The sequence below is a fragment of the Microtus pennsylvanicus genome, chromosome 5, assembly GCF_037038515.1.
Source record: "Microtus pennsylvanicus isolate mMicPen1 chromosome 5, mMicPen1.hap1, whole genome shotgun sequence".
Taxonomy (NCBI): Eukaryota; Metazoa; Chordata; class Mammalia; order Rodentia; family Cricetidae; genus Microtus; species Microtus pennsylvanicus.
Genome location: NC_134583.1, coordinates 52,501,476 through 52,529,174, shown reverse-complemented (window position 1 = coordinate 52,529,174; position 27,699 = coordinate 52,501,476). Strand labels below are relative to the sequence as shown.

Genomic DNA, 27,699 nt, shown 5'->3' with positions numbered 1-27,699 from the left:
TCCACATAGTCTGGAAACACTGGAAACTAGAAGTAGCCAAAGTGAGGTCACAGGAACACCGTGCATGTTATGTGGGTACATGGAACATAATGTCTGGTGTAAGGACACTGGCATCTAGGACCAGCAGAAGACCTGGAATGACAGCAGGAGACCTGAGGGACAGCAGGAGACCTGAGGGACAGCAGGAGACCTGAGGGACAACAGGAGACCTGAGGGCCAGCAGGAGACCTGAGGGACAACAGGAGACCTGAGGGACAACAGGAGACCTGAGGGACAGCAGGAGACCCAAGGGACAACAGGTATTGCTGATCTTGAGGGCTACAAGGTATCCCTGAGCTTACGTTCTAGGCTGCTAACGATTCACTTCAACACCATATTCTGATCGTAGCTGGGAGGGGAGAAGTTTAGGAAGAATGGCCAGGACAGCCTCTCTCAGGAATGGTGACCCCAGAGTGTCATCTTCTCACTTTCTTTGCTCAGGTACACTCTTGGCCGCACTCTCAGAACTCCGGCACAGAAAAGCCCCGCCCCCAAGGCACATTGGCATCTCCTTTGACCTCGTTCTGGGAACGGTGTTCTCCATTATCCCACCTCGTAGATCAAACTGCCCCATGAGTCATTTTATGGACAACGATCTTGTCCATTTGTTGAGGTCAATGAAAGGGCAGAGACTGCCAATCCAACACAGGGCTGCCCAGCTGTAGGGCATGAGGACTTATTTCCTCTCTTGACAGCCAGAGCTGAGCATGGTCTCATACCAGGTCCACTGCTTCCCTTCCTCTCATATCAAACTCTTGATAGAAATTTGTCTTGGAAATGACTCACACCAATCTGGGGCTAAGTCTTCAGAGAGGCTCGCTAGGTTGCCTTGTGTCTCGTCTCTGCATCTCTTTTTGTGTACAGAGATCGATGGAGCAGAGTTTATCGGGGCCATCAATTCAGCTTATTGGGCAGTCCCGACACTCCCCCTCAGCTACACCTTGTTTTTATTTCTAGCAGGGAACAGCTTGACTTTGAGCCGGAGTGAAAATAAAAAAGAGAGCTTTTATAGCTTCATTGTACAGGAGAAAGAAAGTGTGTCTGCTCAGAATGAGTCAGGGCTGGTGTTAGAGTTAAGTGTCCTTAAATAAGGACAGGTTGAAGACATTCATGTAGTGTCTATGCACTGCAATCTCCATGCCCTTCATTACAGAGGTGAACACAGACAGGGAGAACAGGGACAGCTCTCAGGTGGGTGGCAGGGTGGCTCTGAGCTCTGGTTTGTGTGCAACAAGTCCTCAAAGGCCCATGTATTGAAGGCTTGATGACCAGCCATGTTGCTATTGGAAGGCGGCAAAGCCCACAGGGGGCGGGACCCAGCAGAAGGAAGCTAGCTTATTGGCAGGGCACCTTTGAAGGAGATATTTGCACAGAACCGTGTTGGTCTTTGCTTCCTGCCTGCCATGATCAGCTTTCCTCTACCCAGAATGCATTGCTGTGACAGCAGCAGGGACAGATGACAATAGGCTGAACTCTCAGGAACCACGAGGGAAAATGTACCTTTCCTCCCTTCACCTTGAGTTCTCTCGGGTGTTTGGGACAGCAGTGGCAAGCCGACTAACACTCTGAGAAAGCATCTTAACTGGGGTGATGTGGACCAGAAGTTACGGTGACTGGATGGATCCAGGTGCTAGGTGCACTCATTACTTTTACATGTAACCACGCTATGTAACAAAAATGATCCAAGAGAAAACGCATTTGTTTTGACTTCTTTTTCAGAGGGTTCAGTGTATGGTTGTGGCATCTAGAGCATGGGGAGGAAGCAACATTCATCATGCTGGACAGGAAGCCGAACATGAGGAAGACTCTGGGGATCAAGTATAACTCTGAAAGCCATACCCTCCCTCAAGTGCTCTGCCAACCAGGGGCCAAGCATTCAATGCATGAACCTGTAGGGCACACTTCACAGTCCAACAGGAGGGCCGGATCCTCTCCGTGCTGTGCGAGGGAGAGCAGAGGCTACAAGGTGATGGCTGAACTGTCAGGAGAAGCCAGCTCGAGTCTAGGGCAGGACCACAGAACTTGAGTCCATTATTGCCTTCCTCTGTGGCATTTCTGGAAGTGTGTTTCTGTTCGGGACCCCAGCAATAGCCATCTGTCCCACGTCCGGCATCCTGGAGTGACAAAGAGGACTATCGCCTGCAAATATGTGTTTATTTTGACTGATGTGGTCTGCCTTTTCTCTTTCTGTTTTCTTCCCTCAGCAATGCAAGCTCTGCTTCAGTGCAGAGTAGAAAAATTGTAACCACAGCTACATGTATGTAGCAGGCGGGCACTGGGGAGGATTTGGAAGGAAACGTTTTCAACAAATCAGCACAATGTCTGCTCTTTTCCAGGCACTGTGCTAGGCACAGGTAGGCTGTGAACAAAGCCATTCTTGGCCCTCAGGAAACGCACGGTCCGTGGACAGGGTGGCCAGCCATCCTAGCTTTTGTGAAGCAGTCATTGTTCTGAAATGGAGAAAAGTCCAGACAAATCACCTTCCCTAGCTGCTGTGGTAGCAAGGGATGTCCCTTGTAACCGTGGGTGGTGGCAAGGTACTGCCTGGAAGGAAGACAGAGTATGCAGTAATTTCTTCAGCCAAGTGCGTTCTGTTCACTGCATGTATGATCAAAGAGCCTCAAGCTTGCTCAGCAAAAGACCTTTGGGTGATCTTGTCTTCCCACGGTGAAAACACAAGAGAGATTCGAGGCTTGTCCAAGGTCATGCAACTGGCAGGCCGAGCTGAGCAGGGTGCCCAGCTGCCTTCTGTACTGACTGGTGGGGCTTCCCACCCCTCTCCTCACACAGACCCTCTTTCAGGCAGGAGTGGAGAAACTGAAGTGGGGAGGAAGAAGGTGCCTTGGGTTGAGAGGGACCCACCATGATCAGAATCCCAGTAAAGAGGGGGAAAGAAGGCTTCAAAGGGGTGAGTACATTTGACCTCAAGGCGCCACTTAATGGAGACTGAGGAACTGGGGTCATATATACAGGTAAAGACATGCAGTCCAAAAAGAGCCTGCATCCAAGACAGATCAGTGGTGTGCGGATAAGGTCCAGGTTGCACAGAAGATAAACATGCCTACTTGTGCTCTGTTTGATGCCCAGACACTGACTGACCACCTACTATGCCCAAGTCCCTGTTTAAGTTGAAAAGCAATCCTTGCTCTCATGGAACTATATTTGCTGGCACTCAGGGAGAGATTACAAATGAGTGTGGGTATGACATGATGTGTCGGGGTTCTCTTATGTACCTCATTATGTTTGGAGAATGACCACCTGGAAACGGACTTACAGAGGCCATCATGGCTGTCACAGGGAAATTTAAATGGGGAATCTAGGTAACCATGGTCAGAAGTAAGGGAAGAAATTGGGTGAAGGTGATTAACTCTGTCTCTGGAAAACGACTTGAAAAGGCAGAAGTGAGAATCTGAAAACCGAGTTTTCAGGAAACCCTGGGCAGGTAGAGGGGTCAAGGGCCACTCATTGCTCATGAGGTTTCCCAGTGAAGACAATGAACTTGGACCATACAGTGACATCACTGGGAGTCATCCACTGTACTCAAAAGATTAAAAACCAGTGCATCGTTTGACCTTGTGTGTGTCAATTTTGTTTAAGCTTTGTTTTTACATATATGTATCCCCCTCCCTCTGATGTGTGTATGTGTGTGTGTGTGTACAAGCACATGTGTGTGCCACATATGTTCAAGTGCCTAAAGAGGCCAGAATATGTGGATTCTGCCTGATGTAAACTTTGAGAATTGAGCTCAGGTCTTCTGTGACTTTATTTATTTATTTTTTTTTTTTTGGTTTTTCGAGACAGGGTTTCTCTGTGGTTTTGGAGCCTGTCCTGGAACTAGCTCTTGTAGACCAGGCTGGTCTCGAACTCACAGAGATCCGCCTGCCTCTGCCTCCCAAGTGCTGGGATTAAAGGCGTGCGCCACCACCGCCTGAGCTCAGGTCTTCTGGAAGAACAGCAAATACTCTTAACCACCGAGCCATCTATCCAGGCCCATGTGGCACTGCTTTTAACATGAACTTAGCAAGGAATGCACATGTCAGTATTCTCCTGTTTCCGTGCTCAGGAAAGTCCTGATGTCTGGTCTTGACTGCCTATCATTAATGAGTTCTAGCCAACAGAACTACCTGGCTGTCATCCACAAACCTTCTCTTTGTGTTTATTAAAGTTGCATCCACAATAACAAAAGACAAAATGATCTCTGGGAAGGGTCTGATGAACTGAAGAAATTCCTCCCTTCACTGTGGTTAGGCAGGGGACTTGTCTCTTGTGTAGCCACTGATCCCGTGGCCTTGTATGATTCACTCTTCTTCACTGTTTAAGAGTCTGGTCAGATCTCTCCTCTTCCTAGAGGGCTTCTTGACCATTCCCTGGAAGCACTGTCCACACATCACGCTTGTGCATGTGCCCTGTGCTTCTTTTCATCTGAACACTTGCATCGACTTGCTCCCATGTTCATCCATTTCTCTGGTCAAAGCATAAGCCCCATGAGGGCAAGAATTTTGTCTGTGTCCCAGGGTGCCCCAGTGCCTAGCCTCATCCCCACCAGGTATACGAGGCTCTGTATGTAGTTACTCCGTTAAGAACAAGAACGAAAGTCTGCTGTGTCAGTCGTTAGCTTAATGGTTGCATTAAAATTACAAGTGTGAAATATATTTGGGAAAAGGCTCAACTCCTTTCCCTCCCCCACCTCCCTTTGGTGAGAGAGAAGAAGAGCTGGAAATAGAATGGGAGAAGTTTCTGTAAATTTCTGGTAACCATAGAGACAGTGATTTTCGTTTATTAATCTCCTGCTCTTAAGCAGGCTGGGGCCCCATGGTGATTTCTCCAGATTGCTCCGTCTGGCTATCCTGCAGCCTTCCTCATTAAGATGAGCAGGCCCCTGCCTACCTTGCGGCACTTTAATTACTGTGAGCGGAAGCGCCGTGCTCCTGAGCTCATTACCTCACACTCTGACTTGGCTGCACCCCCACTTTAGAACAGTGTAACCCAGCCACCAGCCCTAAACCCCTGGAGCCTTTGGTGCCAGGTGGTGGGAGTGGGTGGCTTCTTCCCCAAGCCTGGGGCTCTCTCCTTTCATTCGGCTGGCTTGAAGGTGAGGCTCAGCACCTTCTGGAAGAGCTTTTCATGAAGCCTGCCCATGAAGGCTATGCTTTAGTGAAAAGAATGACCCTGGGAAGTGTGTTCTTCTTGTCTGGCCTCTTGTGGGATCTGATTTCATGGTTCTTTGCTCCTCTTCCCGTGCAGAAAGACATGGAATCTCTGTGATTGTGCTTCTAGTCAAGTGAGAGTTTTCCCCAATGGCTTCAGTTGGGGAAGCTCTTTTTGTGGCAACTCTTCCTTGCGGAAGAGTTTGGTGCAGATGATTGGAGAGCAGAGTTGGAATTCTACTGCGTCAGTGAGCTTCCGCTAGAGCCATTGGTAGGGACCACTCAGCTATGAGTGATGTTTGGTTTGGTCCTTCCGCTGCTCAGTCAGTACTGAGACTCTGACTTTAACTTTCCTTTGGGTCCCTGATGACCGGGATGTGAAGAACACTCTCTGGAGTGAGGAAGAGTGGGTTCAACAGAGGTGTGTCTCTGAATGGAGTCTCAGCTCCCCTAAAGCTGGTCTAACCTCTCTGCCTTTGGAAATACCTAAGACCTCCTTTTGGTGGAATTCTCCATCCCCTTGGTTTAGAAATGCTGAGCCATCCTTCCAGCAAATGTACAGAGAGACCCGGCCATTGGCCATGTGTATCCCTAGTCATCACTTCTTAGCCTATGGCTCATGAACCCATCTGGGGTCACTTAATTTAATGTGGGGGTGTGAGAGGTGTGAAAAGAGTGAAAGAGTTCTGAGTGCGCAGAGACCAAAGCTTAGCTCAAAAGTCACACTCCGGACGAATCCAAGAAGTTTCTGGCGGTGCTCACCAATGTTATGTCACACAGCTTCACACAACCTCAGTTCTGAATGCTCAACATACGCACTTTGTACACCCCAGCGGCACCCGTGGGTGCTTCCTGAAACAGAGGGTCAGGGTCAAGATTGCAGCATTTTTACCAACTGTGCAAAGTTTTCAGACCCCACAGAAACACAATATTTGAACTCTAGATAGCAGAACTGTTCATATATCCCATCCACCGCCACTCCCATCTAGTTTAGTGTGCTTTTGGACTATGCTGTGCTGAAAAGACAGGCATATGGAGAGCCCTCATATATCAGTTTTCTCTTATCTTTAATAAATGATAAGTTTACATGTATACTAAGAATTTAAGATAAACTGATTTATGATTTATGATTAAAAGTTTGATTTAAGTATCTATTTTAGGCACCTATATACTCCATGTCACTTAAGAATTTCCCGAGTAAGAAGGGGTTATAGTTATTAGAAGTCTTAAGAAGCCCTGCACTGGGCGCTTAGGTCCTGCTGTGCAGCTGCCATGGCCACCAACCCATTCTCATGTGCTTGTGGGCCAAGCTTTCAGTAGCTTTAGATTTGTGCTGCTCAAGCAAGGCCCACCTTCAACATACCAGAGATGAGGCCCTGGGGAGAACTTAGACTTCTGACCCCATCTGCAGACCTGAAGGAATTTGGGGGTAGGCCCATTCCTGGTGTCAGCAGCAGGTCCAAGAGCTCAGTCATTCTCCTTTCCAGGTGCCGGAACCTCTCGTTCCCCGACAGCCTCCCAGAGGTGAGCATCGTGTTCATCTTCGTCAACGAGGCGCTCTCGGTGCTGCTGCGTTCCATCCACTCGGCCATGGAGCGCACACCGCCGCACCTGCTCAAGGAGATCATCCTAGTGGACGACAACAGCAGCAACGGTGAGTGCTCGCCTCCCTGGAGCCCAGCCCCTGGCTCATGAAGGCCGCTGAGAGTCTGCGTCTTTGTGTTTACACTTCTCAAGGCTCCCAACGGCTGTCCCATCTAGGGGTTTCTAGGGACAGATTTCATGATGGTCGCTGCTTGGAAAGTCTGTGTGCATCCCAGAGGAGGCTGGGAAGTCAGTGGCTGACTGCTCTCTCTCCCAGCGTTCTAATGCAATAGGAGGAGATGCAAGGGCTTGAATCTGCCCCCCCCCCACACACACACAGCGACGGTCTCCTGTGATGTATCATTTCACTGGTGGTGAGCCTCACCTTCACTTGGGTAATTGTTTTCCAACAGGAGGGAGGATGGTGCTGATGATGGGGATGTTGATAGACATGAGCCAGATGAAAGCAAGTTGAGCTATTGGATATCTTTGCAAATCACTTGTTCCCCTCTAATCCATGCTCTGTCCCCAGAAGGGCTCAAGACTGCCTCCAAGTGCCCTATTGAACTTTCCATGTGTCTCTTTCTCCAGCTACCCCTATACCTTGGTGCTTGTTCCTCATCCTCTGATTCCCACTCTCATAATTCCCAGGACTCTCTGGACTTAAATATCAGGTGTGGACAGCTTAGCAATCACTGTTCTCAGCAGAAACCACATATGTGGATGTGTTTATGAAAATGCATAACTTTAAGAAACAATCAACCATTGTGTAAGTGGATCACAAGTCCCTGAGCTTGCATTGCATTCAAGCCTTCTCAGGTGTAGGTAGCAAATTTCCCAATGAATCGGTTGCTGTAATGAGGTGGGCTATTTGTGATTTTTTATCAATTAAAGCTGAAACATATCAGATAATTGAAATGCCTTTCATCTCAATAAGTGAATTTTCCTTTTTATTCTCTTGCCATGAGGTAAGAACCACAGGAGCAGAGCTGTGAGGTGACTGAATAGCTTTCCAAAGGGAACGCTTGTGGTTCGCGGGCTTCATTGTTCCATGGACACAAAAGGGGACATCAATGATGTGGGCAAGTTGGTAATACCATTCTGAAGGAGGCTGTCAGGAGGGGGCTAGGAAAGGCCCAGCCTCCAGCTCTCCTGGTTCCCACCCTCACTTAGGATTCAGTGGAAGGATTCCCCAGAGAGTTGTGTGCCCTACCTCTCATCTCACACGAGGAGGTGAGTGGAGCAGAGCCTCTATCACAGAGATGAGGGCATTTCCAAATACCCCCCCCCCCATCTCACTCCAATGCATTTCATACCAGACTAAGGAAGAGATGCTGTTTTACTTTAATCTGTATAGAAAGCGAAGGGATGCTGTGACTGGTATTAAGAAATCTAGACAAGGAGAGTAAGTCATATGTGGAGGATTTCTTATATGAATCCTTAAAATGCAGACTTTATTTTGTTAATGCTGGTAACTATCATATGGTTTGGATAAGAGGAATGAGGGGTTGAAGACTGAGCAAAGGACAGGCTTGTCTGCTTTGTGATCCTGGTGGGGAAGGTGCCTCTGGAAGAAGGGACATGGGTAGGGAGGCTCTTGCAGAAGGGTAGACAAGAAGTCTAAGACCAGGAGGACTGAGAAGAAAACACAAACCTGAGAGACATTACAGAGGAAGAATTGTGCAAAAAAAAAGGGGGGGGTGGGGAGGCAGGGCACTCATGACTCAAAATTTCAAGCCAAGGTGATATAAGAGATGGTGGCCATTGTCCTGGGACATGGAGGTAGCAGAGCAGTGTGCTGGTGCCATTGTTACCCATGAATGATGTACATAAAAAACATACTTGGGAGCTTTCAAACCCCCAGGAAGTTTGACAGCAACGGTACAATGAAGTAACTCGGCTGCAGGGGTGGCTACACTCAGCTGCATCGGTGATGAAGCTGCATTCAACTCCCTGTGCATACCCAAGTGAGAATCTGCATTTTGGGGAGACCTGGGCAAAGATGTGTGAGCTGAAGCAGCATCCAGTATCCTGATTGTGATATTGACTGTAGTGTGTACAAAGTTACCAATGGGCTATGGGATGTAGCTCATTAGTTGAGCACTGGCTTAGCATACACAAGGCTCCAAGCTTCATCCTCAGTGCCACAAAATGTTTTTTAAAAGATGTTAGCATTAGGGAAGCTGGAATGAGGGTGCTTGAGATGTTTTTCTACACTCTGTGTTTTTAGTAACTTCAAAATACGATGTATTGCAAAATATGTGGTATTGCATGCCTGTAATCGCAGCACTTCAGAGACAGAAGCAGGGGGATCTCTGTGAGTTCAGTGCAAACCTGATCTACATAGCAAGTTGCATGCCAGCCAGGACTGCATAATGATATCATCTCAAAATAATAATTATTGTTATTATAATTTGAAGCGCAACTAATAAAAACTCAGAGACAGATATTGGGTTCAACCTGAAGACCAGAAAAGCAAAGCAGCCAGCCACTGGCTTTTTCCTCTATCTCAGTCCAAAATGGCGATCCTGCCTCCAGGAAACCTCAGAATAAGACTGAGCCTGAGTGCTGTCTCCTCCCATTTTATATTCCTCTCTAGTTCTGGGATTAAGGATGTGCACCATTACTGCCTGGTTTTTATGGCAAATTCATGTGGCTACTGGGATTAAAGGTGTGTGTCATTGCTGCCTTGTCTGTAAGGGTGGCCAGAGTGGCTGATTTACTTTACTGATCCTCAGGCAAGCTTTATTTATTAAAATACAAATGAAATGTCACTCCAATAATTATTATAGTAGCTATTTTTATTATTACTATTACTACTACTACTACTAATAATAATAATTTTTAAGCTGCCCAAAAGCTCTCCCATGAGATTCTACCTCATTAATTTTAAGCAGAGTCTGGAAATTGCTGTTTTTAAAACATCCTTAACAATCCATGGCTCTGACTGGCAGCCTGGATGAATAGACCAGATCCGCCGTCACTCTCTGCACAGTTAAGTGTCACTGTGCACTGTGAAGGCTGAAGTGAGAAGTTGTGGATTCTAAGGTGCTCCCTGCAGAGGAAGAGTGACAGAGCAAAACCCTCTCTGCTAACCCTCATCACTTCCTGTGTGCCTCACCTGCCGAAAGTGGTGAAGCAAACCTTATAACTGAGCTGATCTTCTCAGTGGTGTCCCTGCCCAGCCCCGCTCCCTTCCCAAAAGACCAGCACAGAGAGCTGCACAGAGGACGGCAGGGGAACTAAATCAGAGCCTCATACGTTGAGTAAGGAAGCCGCCACTGGGGAGACAGGGTGTACAAAGAGAAGAACAGAGACTAAGAGCCCAGAAGGGTATTGATGGTGAGAGAGTCAGGACCAGGGAGGAGCTGGTGGGCAGTGATAGGTGCTGACGGAATAGGAGCCATGGGAATCAGAAGCTAGTTATCTCCCATGGGATGAAAGAGCTCTAGGTTGCTCTAATCCGCAGGCAGATGGATGATACAGGGTCTGAGAAGAAGCCCTGGGTCTGCAATACCTGACTCTGGAAGCCTTGGTAAACAGCAGAGGTTGCACAAGGCTGGGGCTGGATATGAGAAGCCAGATGCAGAGGAAGAATCAAGGAGGGAAATTTGCCATGAAAAATTTGACTCCAGGGGAAGACCACCAGCTAATGAAAGGAGCTGGAGCAGTATTTCCCCAAAATAAAAATTTACAGCATTATCATCATCTACAGCAAGAAGTTTCCATCTGACCCAGGATAACACGCCCACTCATGCCCCTACACACACCACCCCTGATTGAAGCAGAATTTCTAAGAAACAATGCCTACTCTTACAATGCACAAAGCATTCTGCCGTTTCCCATTGTAGTCTGTGCTATGACACTCAATTCTATTGTATTTTGTTCTATTCTCTCTCCTTTAGAGGCAGGCTGTTCTCAAGACCACGAGCACATTTCAAAAGCATTTTGGTGAACTAAGGGAGCTGGGATCCAGGCCATTTCTGTAGTGATTAAATAGGTCTGAAGGGGGGTTACCCGAGTCCCTGGGACCAGAGGCACTGAGCAGGGGCTCTGTAGAAGCAGAAGATGGATCTGGGGTGCAGATGCCAAAGAGAACAATGGGTTCATCTGCTCCCCAGTCCAGAGGAACAGAGGATAAATGGTGAGCCAGCTGGAAGCAGTGGAGATATCGAAGGCATTCACAGTGCTAGGCTCAGTCCTAGGACCCATGGCCAGCAGGGGTCTAAGACTAGAGTGCCCCTGTGTGGGATGGGCAGGAAGGTGACCAGTAGCAGAGAGATGGTCCTGGCTAGCTGAAGGTAGAAAACAGACAGGAGAGAGACACTCTGAGGAAGGGTGAACCGCTGGTCCAAAGTCACTTCCTAGTGTCTCAGCCTGGCCCAGTGTCTGTGTTTCTACCCTGAGCTCTGTTTGGGGAGCTGCTCCTGTCAGGCATCTTATCACTCAGGCAGGGACTCTCACATGATCATCAGGACTCAGATCAGCTCCATAAACATTGCAGGAGCCTGACCTGTCAGTTCAAGTCTTAAGTCCAAAACCTGGAGGAAGGAGGAAGGTCCCCTTTTGGTCACTTCTTTCTTTGGTTTTCTTAGGTGCCTTGTGGGGACCTTCAGCCACTCCTTGCCCTGTCTGTCTGCAGAGCCTCTGAGGACAGCAAGGGGAAACAGGAACAAAGTTTCTGTGTGAGTGGCAGTGCAGGGGACAGGCTAAAGAGGCCATAGTAACATGTCACAGCTGGTGGAGGTGACCGATGCCTCAGTCACTGATGGCAGAGCTGGCCACTCGGCTGGCCAGCTATGCAGTTCCAGCTCTCTCTAGAGTCTTCTGCCAGTGTGTTCTTAACCTGTGTGAACCCTATTCTCCTTATCTGTAGAATTGAGATGTTTTATTCCTACCTCTGGGATTGTTCGGAGTCTTGAATGAGATAAGGAATGATGGAAGAATTTGGGCTTTTAAGATTCTAAATCAAGCAGTGCAGAGCCACGGGAATGGCTTCCTTACAGAGCCCTCCTTCCCAGAGTCGCCATGGGCTCTGTGTATAGTGGCTCAACCTGACCCAGTGACTGTGTTTCTAGCCTGAGCAGTCTCTGTTTGTGGAGCTGTCCCTGTCAGGGCCTCTTGTCACTCAGGCAGGGATTGTCACAAGCTCATCAGCATACATCTGTGCAAGCTGTTACTACCTCTACCTACTTTCTCTGCTGCAGCCTGGGCTTCCTCAAGTAAGAAAGGGAATGGGGGGGAAGAGGCAACCATACTTCTATCCAAGCTGCTACACTGTTAGCTCCTCTAAGGCCAGGGCCCAAGGCTCTGTCAGTGGTCCTGTCGAGGGGCCTCAGTTTATCTTCTCAACCCCCTCAGCTGCTTCCTCCTCCTCCTCTGCTTCTCCAGAGACTGGCTTCTACTTAGGATGCTGTCACTCCCTTGTAAGCAGTCATAATGTTGGAACAAGTCAATGTTTACTTGTCATTAGTAATATGGCGTTCTATGCCAGGCTTTTTCCTGCCTCGAGATATTGATATATGCTTGCCTTCCACCTGCCACACCCTCATCCCCAGCTCATATTTCCTCCTATTGCTTCTTTAGGGTATCTTCGCTAGAGCCCTTACTTGGGCTATCAGTGACCCGTACTGTTTAAATGGCAGCCCTTGTCCCTGTGTCCTTGTCTCTCTGCACCCTCCCTGGCTTCTTTTCCTCTATAGCACCTATTGCCCCCGGGTGGAATGAACTTAGCTGCTTTCTCTCACTAATTTATCTGTACACTGTAACACACACACACACACACACACACACACACACACACACACACACTCCTGTCCAATGTGAAAACTCAAGGAATGTGAAGCATCTTTGCCTCAACTGTATTCCCTCTATGTGGACTGGTGCCCAGTACTTGCAAGGACTCAGCATGCATTGCTTTGATGAAAAGATGAGTAAACCTGGGGTCTGAAGATCTGGGCAAGGCCTGGCGTCTGTATGGTGGCACTCTAGTGCCCTGGAAACCTGTCTCCATGTCTAACTGTTGTTGCTATTCATGCTGCGGTAGATAAGCCTGCTGTGCCAGGCTCCGCTTCCCTCCAGGGATGGGGTAGAGCCACTTGCTGCTACCCAGGGATATGGCATGAATGCAGGTGGAGGATGGAATGCAGAGCAGGAAGGGGCCTTTTCCTGCTATGACCTCAGCTCATCCTAAACTCAGAGCCAGAGAACCACAACACCTCCCTGCTTTGGTCAGTGTAACCTATCTTCTGCAAGTAATCCTCCTGACCAGCCACACCCTGCACGCTCAGCTCTACAGTCACGTTTCCAGGCCCCTGACGTCTCTTAATTTTCTCAATAAAATGACGGAACCTGCTCTGAGCCTCCTGAGCTGTGAATTGAGGTGGGCCGGTGTTTTCAGCTCTAGTTGGGCTTTCTCATCAGGCTTCCAAAGGCAGGGGACCAGGGTTCTCATGTGATAAGAGTTATCTCTGCCTTTGATTTTCTTCATCCACTCACTCCTTGGTTCCCTCAGTAGGTTCCCAGATCACATGACTGAGCTCTGTGAGCTTCTTCATGCCTACAGTATCCCTGCCGCAGGTTCAGAGTCAGGTTCTGGGGGACGGGATTCTTCCAGATCCCCTCGCCAGCCCTTCAGCTAGCATCCCGTCCACAGCTTGCCTACCCCCACTTCCAACAAACAAACAGAAATCGGGGTGCTTTCCATGTACTCTGTTTGTTTCATCTATGAGTTCAGATCCTCTTTCGATAAACATAAGAATCATGCCCTTCTTTTCCTGCCACTTAAATTTCAAAGTTAATCTTTACTTTGTTATTAAGCACATCAAAGGGATGGTAATGTCAACTCCTCTTCTGAGAATCCCATTCCCTGGAGGCTTCGGTCTGCTCCTGGTTTGGCAGACATTTGCTCGGCCTCCACCCATCCACAATGTTTTCGCTCTCTCCTTCTGCTTACGGATCGGAGAATGGTGGCTTCAGCATGTCCTCATGCTTTGTGGCTTCAGCATGTTGCTTCAGCCTCAAGGGCTCTGGTGGTCCTGTCCCCCTCTCCCAGACTGTGATCTCTCTTGCTCACAGGAAGCCTTCCATATGCATTGCCAGGAGATGACATGGAACTAAGTAGGATGCAAGTGACAAGTGGGAAGGAGCTGTTCCTAAGTGTCCTAGTGACAGACAGACTGCCAAGAGCCTGCAGACCCAAACCCAGTCCATCAGCTTCAGCTGACCCCCTTAGGGAATCTCCATGTTGCTGTGACGGTACACTTCCCGGTCAGTTTAGGGAAGGGAGTTTCCTTTGGCCCATCATGGAGGGACCCATGGCGGCAGCAGCATGAGGCAGCGGCCACACTGCATCTGTGCTCAGGAAGCAGAAAGAGATGAAGGTTTAGATTTCAGCTTACATTGTCCATTTTTTTCAACCAAAGACCCAGCCTAGGGGCTGGTGCCACCCACCTTCTAGGTGAGTCTACCCTCCTCAGTTAAATCTTTCCAAAACTACCCTCATGGATACACCCAGAAGTGTTTCCATGGTGATTTTAAATCCAGCCAAGTTGACAGTAAGGATGAACCATCGCACTGACTCTTGGGAGGAAGCTGAGGCTAGAGAAGGCAGAAGAAGCCTGGCCATGCCCCTGTCTAGCGGCAGAACCAGACTGGAAATAAGAAACATGAGCAGGCTGGGCTGTCTCCTCCACTGGAGTCTTCCTGGGGCTCAGTAAGGAGAGACAGGTGGCACAGATGCTTTGAGACTTGAGAGTTGATTCAAGAGTTATCAGCCATGGATAATCTTGTAACCACTGAATCAGGAAAACATTGATGTATGTGTGTGTGTGTTTCTGTATAGTGTATGTTTGTGTATATATGTATATGTACTTGTAAGCGGAGGTTCCTCTGTCCTACCCTATCCCATAGCTGATTCTAAATAATCACTTAGGAGCTCAATATTAATTACAAACTACTTAGCCTGTAGTTCAGGCTTATTACTAACTAGCTCTTACATTTAAATTAACCCATTTCTATTAATCTATACATGGCCACATTGCTGTGGCTTTTACTGGTCTACTGGCATCTTGTTTCTTGGTGGCTGGCTCACATCTCCCTCGACTTCACCCTTCACCCTCCCTATATTCAGTTTGGCTTTCCTGCCTAGCTATATTCTGCCTTGCTATAGGCCAAAGCAGCTTTTGAGAGCAATGAGAACAACATATATTCACAGTGTACAGAAGGGTTATACCACAGCATGTACTCATGTACATGACTGGGCATGCTTATGCATCTATGTGTATGCCTGTGTGAATGCCTTTGTGTGGATGAGACCCTGCATACCCACAATCATGCAGTAGTGAGCATGTCATCAGTGGTGTATAAGGCTTTACAAACAGCAGATTGAGCCCCATCCCAAGCCTTTTTTCACCTACCTAGAGACACCTTCAAATCCTGATTGCAGAACTCTGGGTCACTGTCACTTTCCATGGCTAGTTAAGATAGTTGTTGGGCAGTGGTGGCGCACACCTTTAATCCCAGCACTCGGGAGACAGAGACAGGCAGATTTCTGTGAATTCGAGGCCAGCCTGGTCTACAAGAGCTAGTTCCAAGACAGCTAGGGCTGTTACACAGTGAAACCCTGTCTCGAAAAAAAATTTTTTAAAAAAGATAGTTACATATAATGACAAAGTAGAACCCTTGTTCCTGGGCTCCTTGCTGTCAACTGCTAGGTTCCCCTACATCTTCTTGAAAAATCCCCAACATCCTCTGGCCCAGAGCCTGCCTAAACATCGTTTAATGTTTTGAAGATGCTGGCCTACCCAAGAGATACTCATTCCAGACTGTAAAACCACCAAGAGCTCTGCATGCAGTTGGAATAATTGTAAAAATTAAAAACGCAGAGGCAAAACAGTCCAATAGCCTTGTGTTTTATGAAGCTTAGGGAATCCCATGTAGCTAATGGAATTACAACCAAGATTCAGACAGCTTAAAGGTGTTTACACAACCAGCCATGTAAGCTGTGAGCCCCAGCCTTCCCTGATCTGCTTCAGGCCAAGGCACCTTGCTGCTGCCTACCCCTGTCCTGTGCCCAGCGGGACCAAGCTTACCGATGCACAGCACTGACAATGGTACTCAGTAACCTAGAGGTTCAGGTAGTGAGACACCATGTTCTGCAAGCATTCTGTTGCTGCCTGGGGAGGCTTCTGCATGCTGCATTGTTCATCAGTAGTCTGGAGAACGACTCTGTGTGATAGCTAATATTGATTGTCAACCTAACAGGATCTGAAATCACCTCTGGGCATGCCTGTGAGGGAATTTCTACACTGGGTTCAACATGGTGGGAAAATACAAGCTACAACGTGGGCAGCACCATCCCATGGAGTGGGGAGGCAGAGTAAATAAAAAGAAGAAAGCAAGCCGAGTGCCAGCATCCGTGGTTGGCTTCCTGAAGGCAGAAGTGACGTGAGCGGCTGCCTTCAGCACCTGCTGCAACTTCTCTGCCGTGGTGTACTGCACCCTCAAACTGGACGCTGAATAAGCCCCTCCTCTCTGAGTTGCTTTTGTCAAGTATTGTTGCAGCCTTGACAAAAGTAACCATAACACACCCAGACTCAGCCACACAGCCTGAACCCTGCTGCCCTCCAGCCTGCATTGCTAAGCTGTTTCCTTAGGGACACCTGTAGCTCTTGAGCGCCTAGGTGCTCCAGGCAACACACACCTGCCACTCTCTTCTACCTTAAGCACTGTCTCAGGCCTAGGGCCTGCTGTGGCCAGTGGCTCTAAGGTGAGCAAGAATGAGACACACACCTCTCAGCTGTGACAGTTTGTCTCAGATCTGTCGTGTGCGTCTCTGCAAGTGGAGCCTTTGCCTTACACTCAGACCAGGGCCACGTGCGAGAAGAAATGGACAGCGTGCCCCACTTGCTGGACTGTTCATCTTTCTCTTGCTTACCGCAGAAGTGTCCCTCACCCACGTCGAGGGGCTATGTATCGGTAGCCTACCAGCCCCGACGTCTGCGGAGAGAAGCAGTAGCCGCCTGGTGATCTGGCCCAGATGCAGCTGCTGCTGTCTGAGTTCTCTGCACCTGCTGCTCTTACCTTCCTCTGATTGGGCTGTGTGCTAAACCTCTGTCTGTTTCACCACCAATCCCATTTCTTGCTGGAGTACGGAAGGAAACCTCTCTCTGATACTACTCATCCATTTCAATGAACTCTTGCTCCTTCTCTGGCCCCCTCGTCCTCCAGAGAACTAGACTCTGGTTCCTGTATTTCCAGGCTCTGATCCACCTGCCCCCCTGAAGAATATGCCCTTAGATAGAGATGCTGGGCTGTAAGGGATCCTGAGGACCCTGTCTGTTTATGGACCAGCGCCAGCCTCACTTTCCCTATCTCAGTTCTGCCTATTTCTACCGTGTCCAATGGGCTGAAGTCCTGACACACTTCAATGGTTCAAGCCTGGTGGAGTCCCCATGGGTAGCTCATGGCCTCCTTTAGCATCATTATCTTACAAGGCTAATTGTCTTAGGGAATGGGTGCTCCCAGGAATACTTCCCTGATAGTGCCTGAGGGATAAAGCCCCTGCTTCTCAGCTCCTGAGCACCCTGTGTGCAAAGATGGCCTGGACCGCTTTGTTTATAGACTAGCCAAGGTGACCAGTTTGGGATAGACAAAGCTGGCAGGAATCAGAAAAGGGCTTTCCTCCTCTGGACAGCTGCCCAGCCATCTGTCAGAGAGGAAATTCTTGGAACTGGAGCATGGAGCTAAGTGTGGGAGTGATGGGGAAAGCTGTTTCCTGCCCGCAGGTAAGAGGGCCTGATGCTGGCAGCTGGGAATCAAGCTGTCCCTGAAAAAGGCCCCAGGAAACCCTTCCAGGGTGGAGTAGCAGCCACAGGAAAGGACGCTCTGTCCCTTTTGGGCTGATACCTATCTTGTTCAGCAGGTGGAAAAGACAAATTCTGGTGCTGAAAAGCATACAGGAAATTTGGGGCACCCCTGGTGAGCCAGGGTCCTTGCCTGCTTTCCCAATGATTCTGAAAAGGGCTCCAGACTAAACCAGTGAAACACTTCCCATTTGTTGAGGTTTGAATGTGGCCCCAAAATTCTCCCAGGAAACTCAGTCCCCAGTGCAACTGTTGTTAAGAGGTGACACCTCTCCGAGGCAATTAGGTCACAGGGCTCTGCAATCGTGCGTAGATCGATGACGTGATTAATGCTCTGGACTATCCTGAGTGTTATCATAAGAGTGGGTCCTGATCAAAGAAAGTGTGTTGATTGCTGTGTTATCTACTTTCCATTGCTGTGATGAAACGCCCAGGGCAATTAGCTTATAGAGAAGAAAGTGTAGCTAGGTATTGTCTTATACACTTGCAATCTCAGTACTTTGGAGGTTAAGGCAGGAGGGTTTCTGTGAGGGAGAGGTCAGCCTGGGCTACGTAGTGAGACCCTGCCTCAAGAGGGAGAAGCGGGGAGGAGAAGGAAGGGAAGGAATAAGGTAGTGTATTGAAGTAATGATTCACCTCAAGACTAGAATACAAAACTGAGGAAGAAGGGGGCTGGGGCCCACTAAGCCCTTTTAATACCTGGAAGCCCTTCTACTAGGTCCCACTTCTTCAAGTCACTTTCCTATAGCTCACACAGGGAACCTTCCAAAGGCATTTAAAATCTAAGCCACAGCACTCAGTGCCCCACACTCCTCCCTGATAGTCAATAAGGAGATCCTCTGAACTGAGCTGTGGCTCCTTCATCTTGAACTTCAGAACCTATAGAACATTGATCCAAAAAAATAATAATTTCTCTGTAAGTTACACTGATTCAAGTGTTTTATTACTGCACCCAGAACCAGGTGAAAGCACTGTTGATGTAAAACTTTTGAAATATGGAACGTTCTGGAAAGGCTGCTAAGAGTCATGCAGTAACCTTTAGTAACATCAGGGTCTGTGTGCTCAGGGAAAAACAAAAAAGTTGGCTCCTGTCACCACTGCAGCTGCCACCCCTTTCTGCATGGTAAGCATTCTGAGCTCTGGGGAGGTGAGCAAATGTCTTGTTTGATGAGCTGAAGGTTGTGGTAAGTGTTCTGAGCTCTGGGGAGGTGAGCAACTGCCTTGTTTGATGACCAGGAGGTTGTGCTGAAGTCAGTACACAGGCTGAGGAGGCTGGTCCAAGTGGTGGGGCTGAGATCTCACCCAGACCGGGCCTCAGTCTGCCTCTACTCCTATCAAGGTTATGACTCTGTTTATCTGTATATCCTATCAAGGTTATGACTCTGTTTGTCTGTATAATTAAGGCCCTATTCTACTCTCAAGGGCCCTACGTTAGATAACAAACATCATTATTTTTTCTGAGACTGCCTGACCTGCCTTCTCAGCCCCACAGGGACTACACTCCTTGTACCCTATTCATTCATATGCATTGACTAAACAAATGGAGGAACAGAACCAAGTTCCACAAGGAGGCGGCTGTGAGCCAGAGCTGAGCTTCTCCCAAACATCCGTTCTCTTTCCTGAGAGCACATCCACACAGGCTGGGTACCATGGGTCTCTTGGTCTTCTCACAGATGCTCAGAGTGGCTCGGGGAAGCTGTGGCTGATACTCCCAGACAGGGCATAGCCAAAACAGCTCTGAAACCTGAGAGCTTAATCCCATTTCTATACTGAAGGCTTGCTAGGTCGTGCGGGTGGGGCGGTGAGTCAGTCGTGAGTCTGGAAGGTGTGGAGACTATGGTGAGTCCACCATGACGAGCTAGGGGAGGCAGCTGTTGACCTCCTCCGTCACAGTCACCAGGACCTGCCCATTGTCCACCTGTTTATGTTCTGTGGGCTGAATAAACTGTGCACATGGGTCAAATGTTGCCCTCTCTTCCCTGTCCACAGCTTCGTCTCTCTGGACTCCCACTGGAGGAAACAGAAGCATCTTTTGAAATGCTGTTTATTTCAAGTGTCCCTTTCGCCCTCTCTCCATCTCTGTAAATTGCTTGTTTTCTACATCTCAGAAAATAGCTACCCCAGACAGCAGAATTAGCCACTCCCTCTCAGCATCCCTTTCTTGTATGCACCCTTTGAGGGCACTGCCAGGCAGTGAACCAGGGAGGTCTTAGAACAGAGCAGGGTCTTACAGTCACAGGATGGGCTGTGTCTCTAGGGGATGGGCTCAGATGCCAATCTCGGGACCTGGGAGCCAACCAAAGGCAGCAACACAGAGAGAACATTCCAGAATTCATGCTTCTCCCCACTAGGGGAGGAACCCAAACTGGGTGTTTTCTAACCCACTTCTTTAAAGCCTTCCTGCTGGGATGCATTTGATGGGTGACAGAAATGAATTAGAAATTAGATCAGAACTGAGCATTTACATGGGCCCAGAGCCAAATGAAAATTAAAACGAGTGTCTAGGCAGGGTTAACAGTAAAGGTGAGGCTCCCAGCCTTCCTTGGCAGAGTGTACTGACCTGGGTCTCAGGGGAGAATTGATCGACGGAGGGAGATGATGAGATCAGGAGGTGGAGAGAGGGCTCTCCACCCAGGCGGTGGGAGGAATTCGCTTGTCACCAAAGAACACTGGCTGGTGCAACAGGAGAGTTCCACAAGACAGGACAGATTTTAGCATCAGGCTGTTCAATGGCATCACTGGCTGCCCACTTCAGCCTGAAGGTTTCAAAGGGAACATGTCCCCTACCACTAGGGAGGCTTCTGGCCAAGTTGCTGGCCCCTTTCTGGGGACTGGGTATGTCTGTGGGTTTGCCTGAGTTGTCCAATTTCATTTGGCTTCAAAATGAGGACTAATATAGAGAATCCAAGCAAGCAGAGTTGTTTGCTGAGCTTCCCTGGCTGGCCTGCTCAGGCATGAGGCTGAGAAATTGACTCAAGTGATTCTATTTTCTTTAAAAGAGCACTCAAGGCTGTACTTGATCTTTTGGGAGTGACTTCCTGCAGTCTTGGGTGTCTGATTACTGCCCTCTGCTCCTTCGCACTCTGTATTCCCAGCAGGAATGGGAGCAGGGGTGGGCAAGGTGAGGCCTGGTGATTTCTCAAATTTGCCACATTTCACCCTTCTTCTTTGCTGTTATCAGGTAATGCATGGGTGCATAGGTACGTGGGTCCATGAGATAGTGAGTGTGTGGGTGCATGCGTGTTATGAGATAATGCATGGGTGCATAGGTACGTGGGTCCATGAGATAGTGAGTGTGTGGGTGCATGCGTGTTATGAGATAATGCATGGGTGCATAGGTACGTGGGTCCGTGAGATAGTGAGTGTGTGGGTGCATGCGTGTTATGAGATAATGCATGGGTGCATAGGTACGTGGGTCCGTGAGATAGTGAGTGTGTGGGTGCGTGCGTGGGTGAGTGGGCACATGGAAACACAGGCACAGAGGCGCATCAGTGTGTGGGTGCATGGGTGAGGATACAAGAATGGACTTAAGGTTCTCCATTCTGTGTTGCAGGTATTTTATACCCACTCTAGGGATGAAAGAACCAAGGATCGAGCATGCTAAATGAGTGACTAATGTTCTCTCTGCAAGGTGGTAGTAGAGTCGAACCTTAGCCTTACATTTCCCAACACCAGGCTCAACACACTCCTCCTTTCTTTCTTATATTTCCCATTCAGATTAAAAAGAAACAGATGCCTGCCTAGTATCTAGAGGCAGCCTCATGGGGTTGGAAGCATTGCCTATACAAACAGCTGGCTGGGAAGGAGTCCTTTTGATTCTATTCAGCACATATTTACCCATCACTCTGTAGGCAGAATTCTAATGTGGTCCCGTGAGATTCCCAGCCCTGACAGATTCTCCTCTCAGGTCTCTGGGTATGCCCAGGGCCCCAAGAAAGCTGCTCAGTCAAATACTTCTCTGGGTATTGTTGATAATAATCAGTATCAACGTCCTCCTTTAGGTGGGTGGATCTCAAGTCCTCCAGTGGTATCAGCAGGGGAAAGTCACAGAGATGGGCTCTGATGGCCTACAGCAAACAGAACTCTGTGCTCTGACCTGCCCAAAGGACTTGGGTGGCAGGTAGACGAGGACAGCTGAGGGTGCTGAGGGGAGCATCCAGCCAACCGTCAGCAGGAAAGCAGGAAGAGCCTTCTAACACAAAGAAGTGAACTTGGCCACCAGCCAAGCCACCTGGTAGACAATCCTGAGCCCCAGAGAGAAGCAGCACTGTCAACAGCTGGATTTCAGCCCAGCAAGGCTCTGCACAGAGGCACTGCTAAGCACTGTCTGAATGATGAGTTACAGAAACCAGGAGACTGTGAGTGTGTGTTGCGTTAAGCTGCTAGGTGTGTGGTGTTTTCTAAGCAGAAAAGGAAAATCATGCATGGCCCAGTGTGTGCTGGGACAGTGTGCTATAGGCGGGGAATCTGAGGCTAACAGCTTATGGCCTGAAGCAGTAGAGGGGGAAGGCACAAACGGTGACAGACCATACTAAATGCCCCATGCACAAACGGTGACAGACCATACTAAATGCCCCATGCACAAACGGTGACAGACCATACTAAATGCCCCATGCACAAACGGTGACAGACCATATTAATGTCCTATGTGGTAAAAATAGAAGAGTAGACAATAACCAGGTGGGGTATGGGGCATGCTTCAGGCTATGGGGGTAGACAAACCCTCTGGTCCACTGTTTCTAACACAGGAACTAGCACCAGTGAAGCCCCCAAGGTGGGAGGGAGACTGCCATGCAGTCAGAGCCACAAGGAAAGGGAGAAGGGAGTGTGGCTTGATGGCTCACACAGGTCCCTGTGTCATGAGCACCAGTGAACTCTATTTGGAAGACCTCCATGTCTCTGCAATGAGTAGCTGCAGCCAGACACATTGAGGGCTGTCACGTACTTTGGGTAAGGCATTACAGTGGGACTCTGGCGGCTGAAGTGGGAGGAGAGTGGATGAATCTGTAACACAGTGAACTAAGGAGATGAAGCAATGGAAAGATCTGAAGATGCATCCCCACTAGTGATGGGGGAACAGCTGCCATTTGCCAAGATGGCGGAACCCTATGGGAGAGCATCAACTAGGAGAGTGAGAGAAAGTTTGGGCTTTGCTTATTGTGGGCTGACGACCAGACCTCTGAAGGGAGACCTTAGTAGACACGGGGACAGGCAGAGTGGTCTGCAGAGGTGGGACCCAGGGAGGTATGAACTGTCTCTGGCTGTGCAGTTAGCTCATGAGCAACCTGTGAGAACGGCAGAGCACACCACCTCCACACAGCAAAACTTCAAGGAGACAGCCTAGACCTCTGACATAGGCGTCTTCTGGGCCCCTCTGCTTCTGTGCTGGATCCTGGGGACAGCCACAGTTACAAGGGGGACGCTTCATGAGGGAGTGGAGGTTTCTAGAAGGAATGAAAACTTCCAGAAAGAGCAGAGAGTTCAGGAAGGAATAAGGGGGCAGCTTCCAGAAGGAACGGGGACATCAGAAAGAGTGGCTCTGATGTGAACCACCACTTTGTCGGGCTCATCACTTCTGGACTGATGAAAGGGGCTGGCGAGCAGAGGAGAATGTATGTGAACACTACTGAATCACCTATAGGAGAATCCCTGATTAAAATCACCTGCCAAGGTCAAGCAGCCCCCCAGAGAGAGCTGGAAGGGCCTATGAATCGTAATGGGGCCAGTGCCCCTCTGAGAGGAGCCTGGGCTAGACCATGGCTTCTTTACTGGACTATTGGATCCAGGTAGGATGTGTAGACTAAAAAGATTCTCACGGGGATCATTGGGAAATATGGCAGGCAGATCCTTAGGAAGTCCAGGGTACATGTGATGGCGGGCCTCAGCTTCCCTGGTCTTCCCTCAGAGTAGCCTGTCTCCCAGAAGCATGCCCAAACATGGGCTCTGTGTGTGTGTGGGGGGGGGGTCGGTTGATATAAGCCTTCAGGCAGGGAAACAAGACTAGGAAAGATTACAGCAAACAGGAGCCTGTCGGGTTTGTCACACGCGGGTGGGGAGCCGTTCTACTGGAGACTGTGATGTAATATACATGCATAGATTACCCCTGCAGAGAGATAAGGGAGCTGGACCATGTATACCATGCCTTTTTAGTTGAGTTTGAAGCCTCTCAAGAATACTAGTTTTAAGATGGGTCTATTGGTAAAGTACCGGCTGAACAAACATAAGGGCCTGAGTTCGGATCTCCAACCCCCACGTCAGGCAGGCTCATGGCAGTGGGTGTTTGTCACCCCAGTGCTGGGGAGGTAGGGAAGAAGGATCTGTGGCTTGTTGGGGCAGGTCCCGTCGGTGAGCTCTGGCTTCAGTGAGAGAGCTGACTCTGAGAAGAAGGTGGAGAGTAATAAGAAAGCACACTCACACATGAACACACATGAACCTACAACGCACATGCAGTCAACTCTTCCCCTTCAGACCTACAGTTGCCAGGAAGAGCAGCCTCTGGTGGGTTTAAATAAAGTGGCTGACTTTGACCCAGTTCCAGTCCCCACCCAGCCTCTTCTTTGATTTGCCCTGCAGGAATTGCTCAGGCCTTCAGTCAACCTAAAGCCCCCATCCAAGGAAGTGTATGAAGATGTGTCATAGTCGAGTGACCCACTATCCCAGTTCACATGGGACTTGGGGCCTCTTGGTACTGACACCAGGAATGTTCTGAACAATCTAGGACTAAGTTGTTCTTTGTATGGGGGATCAAAATGGATTGAGTTCCTTGTGCAAGCCCCATACTGTGCCAGAGACTACAGGGGCAGCAAAGAAGCCAAGAGCATGTCTTCCGTGCCTCGCTCTGCCATGGCCAGCTCAGTTCTAGTGGGAACAGCTTATTCCCTATGGGCAGCTATCAAATCATGGAGGGAACTAGACCAGGAAAAGAAAGGCGAGGTGGAAGAGAAATGAAGGGTTTTTTCAGGGGCCTCGGGATCGATGAGGGGAGCCAAGACAGGCTCTTGAATCCCATAAAGTATCATTGTCACCGGAAGTCATTGCAGAGGCCAGTCAAGGGTGACTGTTCTCCATGCATGCTGGCAGGAAGCTGCTGCACGAATTCGGGGCACATGCTGTGTAACTAACTCCCTGGGCATGTATGCTTGAGTGTGTGCACGCCTGAAGAACTGTCATGCAGGGTGGGGCGGCAACCTGGGTGAGATAAAGGTCACAGGCTCGTTGTCCTGAAGCATCAGCCGCTGCTGCATTTCCGGAAGGTCAGAAAGGCAGGAAACAGGGCACCAGCTCAGAGCCAGATAATGAGACAACAGTGAGGATTTGATGGAGACACCTCTTGGCATGCCTGGAATCCATAACAAAGAGCGGATACCTCCCTGCCTGCCACTGAAAACTGCAGGGGCCAGACATCTAGAAAAAGTCTTAGCAGCTGAGAGTGGTAAGTGGAAATTAATTATACAATGCCTGTGATTGCTCACTTAAGATGTGTAAATGCCACTGATGAGCTCTTTATTTCATTGGCTGTCTTAATTATTTGAATATAATGAACACGAAAATGCAAGCCCGGGCTTTCCCAGGTTCACCTCTGCCTCTGAACTCACTTTCTCCACCTTCCCAGTTTCTTTGAGATCAGAAAGCAAGGCTCTTGTGGGAAGCAGGTGGATCTCTTCAATTGAGAGAAGTTTTGTTTTGTTCTGTTTTCTGCGGAGTTTAATAAAGAGACAAATTTTCAATGTGTGAGTAAGGACAGGACAAGACCCAAGTGTTAGACTTGCAGGGATTTCTTCTATCCAGTACCCAACAGGGCAGAAGACAGAGGGAATGGGAGTCAGAAGGAAGGAATCACTGCCGGGCTCCAGAAAGATTCCACAGGCGCTATGAGCACCCTCTTTCTTCCCTCTAGTATGGGAGCCCCAAGATGCCTTACTTCTGGGCCAGCCTCCTGGGGCCCAGAGAGGATAAAGAAGAGTGGAGGAGGGTGCAGGATGCCCATTCATCCCTATGTGGCTTAACTACAGCACTGTGGGAGCAAGCTTAGCAATGCAAGGCGGCTTAATGAGAGAGAATGAGAGGCAGCGACCTCTATTCGTTTTTACAGTGGGTATTTAAGTGGGAGAATGAGAATCACAATGAGGAACTCCAAAAACAGTATTCTCGGAAGGAATAAGTCTAACTATGGGCTGGACATAATTCCTCTGTCAGAAGCAACACCTCCCAGCATCTTCTTTAAATAAGTCTTGGTGGCAGTCGCCATGATTCTCCCACCTGACACAGCCGCAGGTTAAGATCTTCTCTGAGACGCACAGAGGCAGAGAGGCGCGGCGTCCAGACGCACAGAGGCGGAGAGGCGCTGCGTCTTGATGCGGCGGAGAGACACCGCATTCAGGAAGAGGCTTTGGAGGACCGGCGTGGCGACAGACGCAAGCAGCGGGGACAGGTGTGCAATAAGGAGAGCAGATCGCCCTACTACAATTAAATCAAAGAGGTAGGCCTCTGGTTATCCAGGTCACTGGCAAACGGGGAGCCTGGTCCTGTCCTGAAGACCCTTCTGAGGGGTGAGAGGGTTCTTGGCCTGCTGCAGGAACCAGGAAACAGAGCGAGGGCATTTCGTAAGCGGAGCCCTTGGCCAGCAGGGAAACCTGATCCGATTTTTAAAAGACCAATTAGATAGGATCAATAGGAGGAGATGGGCAGGCGCCAAGGCAAGAATTCATCCAATAATCTGAAAAACAACATGAAAACACCAGAACCCAATAATCTTACAACAGAAGTATTTGAACAACCTAAAACAGAAAAAGTGGAAAAAATTGACTTTATGAAGGCAATAGAGTCCCTTAAACAACATACAAAAAATGCCCTTATAGAAATGGATGAGAAGTATAACAAAAAGTTTGAAGAAATGAGTAAATACGTACATGATACCCTGGGGAACCAAGAAAAAACGATCAAAAAGGTAATGGAAACAGTTCAAGAAGTGAAAACTGAAATGGAAGCAAAAAAGAAAACACAAACTGAGGACCAGCTGGATATGGAAAATCTAGGTCAACGAGCAGAGTCTACAGAAACAAGCATAATCAATAGAATACAAGAGATAGAAGAAAGAATCTCAGATGCTGAGGATACCATAGAGAAAATAAACGAACAGATCAAAGAAAACAGCAAAGCCAACAAATTCTCAACACAAAACATTCAGGAAATATGGGACACAATAAAAAGACCAAATTTAAGAATAATAGGAATAGAAGAAGGAGAAGAGTCACAGCTCAAAGGCCCAGAAAATATTTTCAACACAATTATGGAAGAAAACTTTCCCAACATAAAGAAAGATATTCATTTAAATATTCAAGAAGCATACAGAACACCAAACAGACTGGATCAAAGAAAAACATCTCCTCGCCATATAATAATCAAAACACAAAATATACAGGTTAAAGAAAGAATATTAAGAGCTGCAAAGGAAAAAGGCCAAGTAACTTATAAAGGTAAACCGATCAGACTTACACCTGACTTCTCTATGGAAACTATGAAAGCCAGAAAGTCCTGGATAGATGTACTGCAGAAGCTAAGAGACCATGGATGCAAACCCAAAGTACTATACCCAGCCAAGCTATCGTTCATTATCAATGGAGAAAACAAGACATTCCAGGATAAGAACAAATTTAAACAATATGTAGCCACAAATCCAGCCCTACAGAAAGTAATAGAAGGAAAATCACAACCCAAGGAATCCAACACTGCCTACAATAACTCAGGCATCTAGTGACCCTTCACCAGCACATCTCAAAGAAGGGAGACACACAATCTCTACTACCAAAAGCAATAAGAATAACCAGAGTAAACAACCACTGGTCATTAATATCACCTAATATTAATGGGCTCAATTCACCTATAAAAAGGCACAGACTAAAAGATTGGATATGAAAACAGGATCCAACATTCTACTGTTTGCAAGAAACACACCTCAACCACAAAGACAGGCACCTACTCAGAGTAAAGGGTTGGGAAAAAGTGTTTCAAGCAAATGGTCCTAAAAAAAAGCAGGCGTGGCCATACTAATTTCTAGCAAAACT

At 48.4% G+C, this 27,699-nt stretch overlaps 1 protein-coding gene across 1 annotated transcript in view; it reads left to right on the top strand.

Annotated features, from left to right (window-relative positions):
* Galnt18 (polypeptide N-acetylgalactosaminyltransferase 18) overlaps positions 1–27,699 on the top strand; it is a 320,566-nt gene that overhangs the window by 169,294 nt on the left and 123,573 nt on the right. The window contains exon 3 of the mRNA XM_075971902.1: positions 6,674–6,840. Coding sequence (XP_075828017.1) covers positions 6,674–6,840 — 167 coding nt within the window. The remainder of the gene's footprint in view (positions 1–6,673; positions 6,841–27,699) is intronic.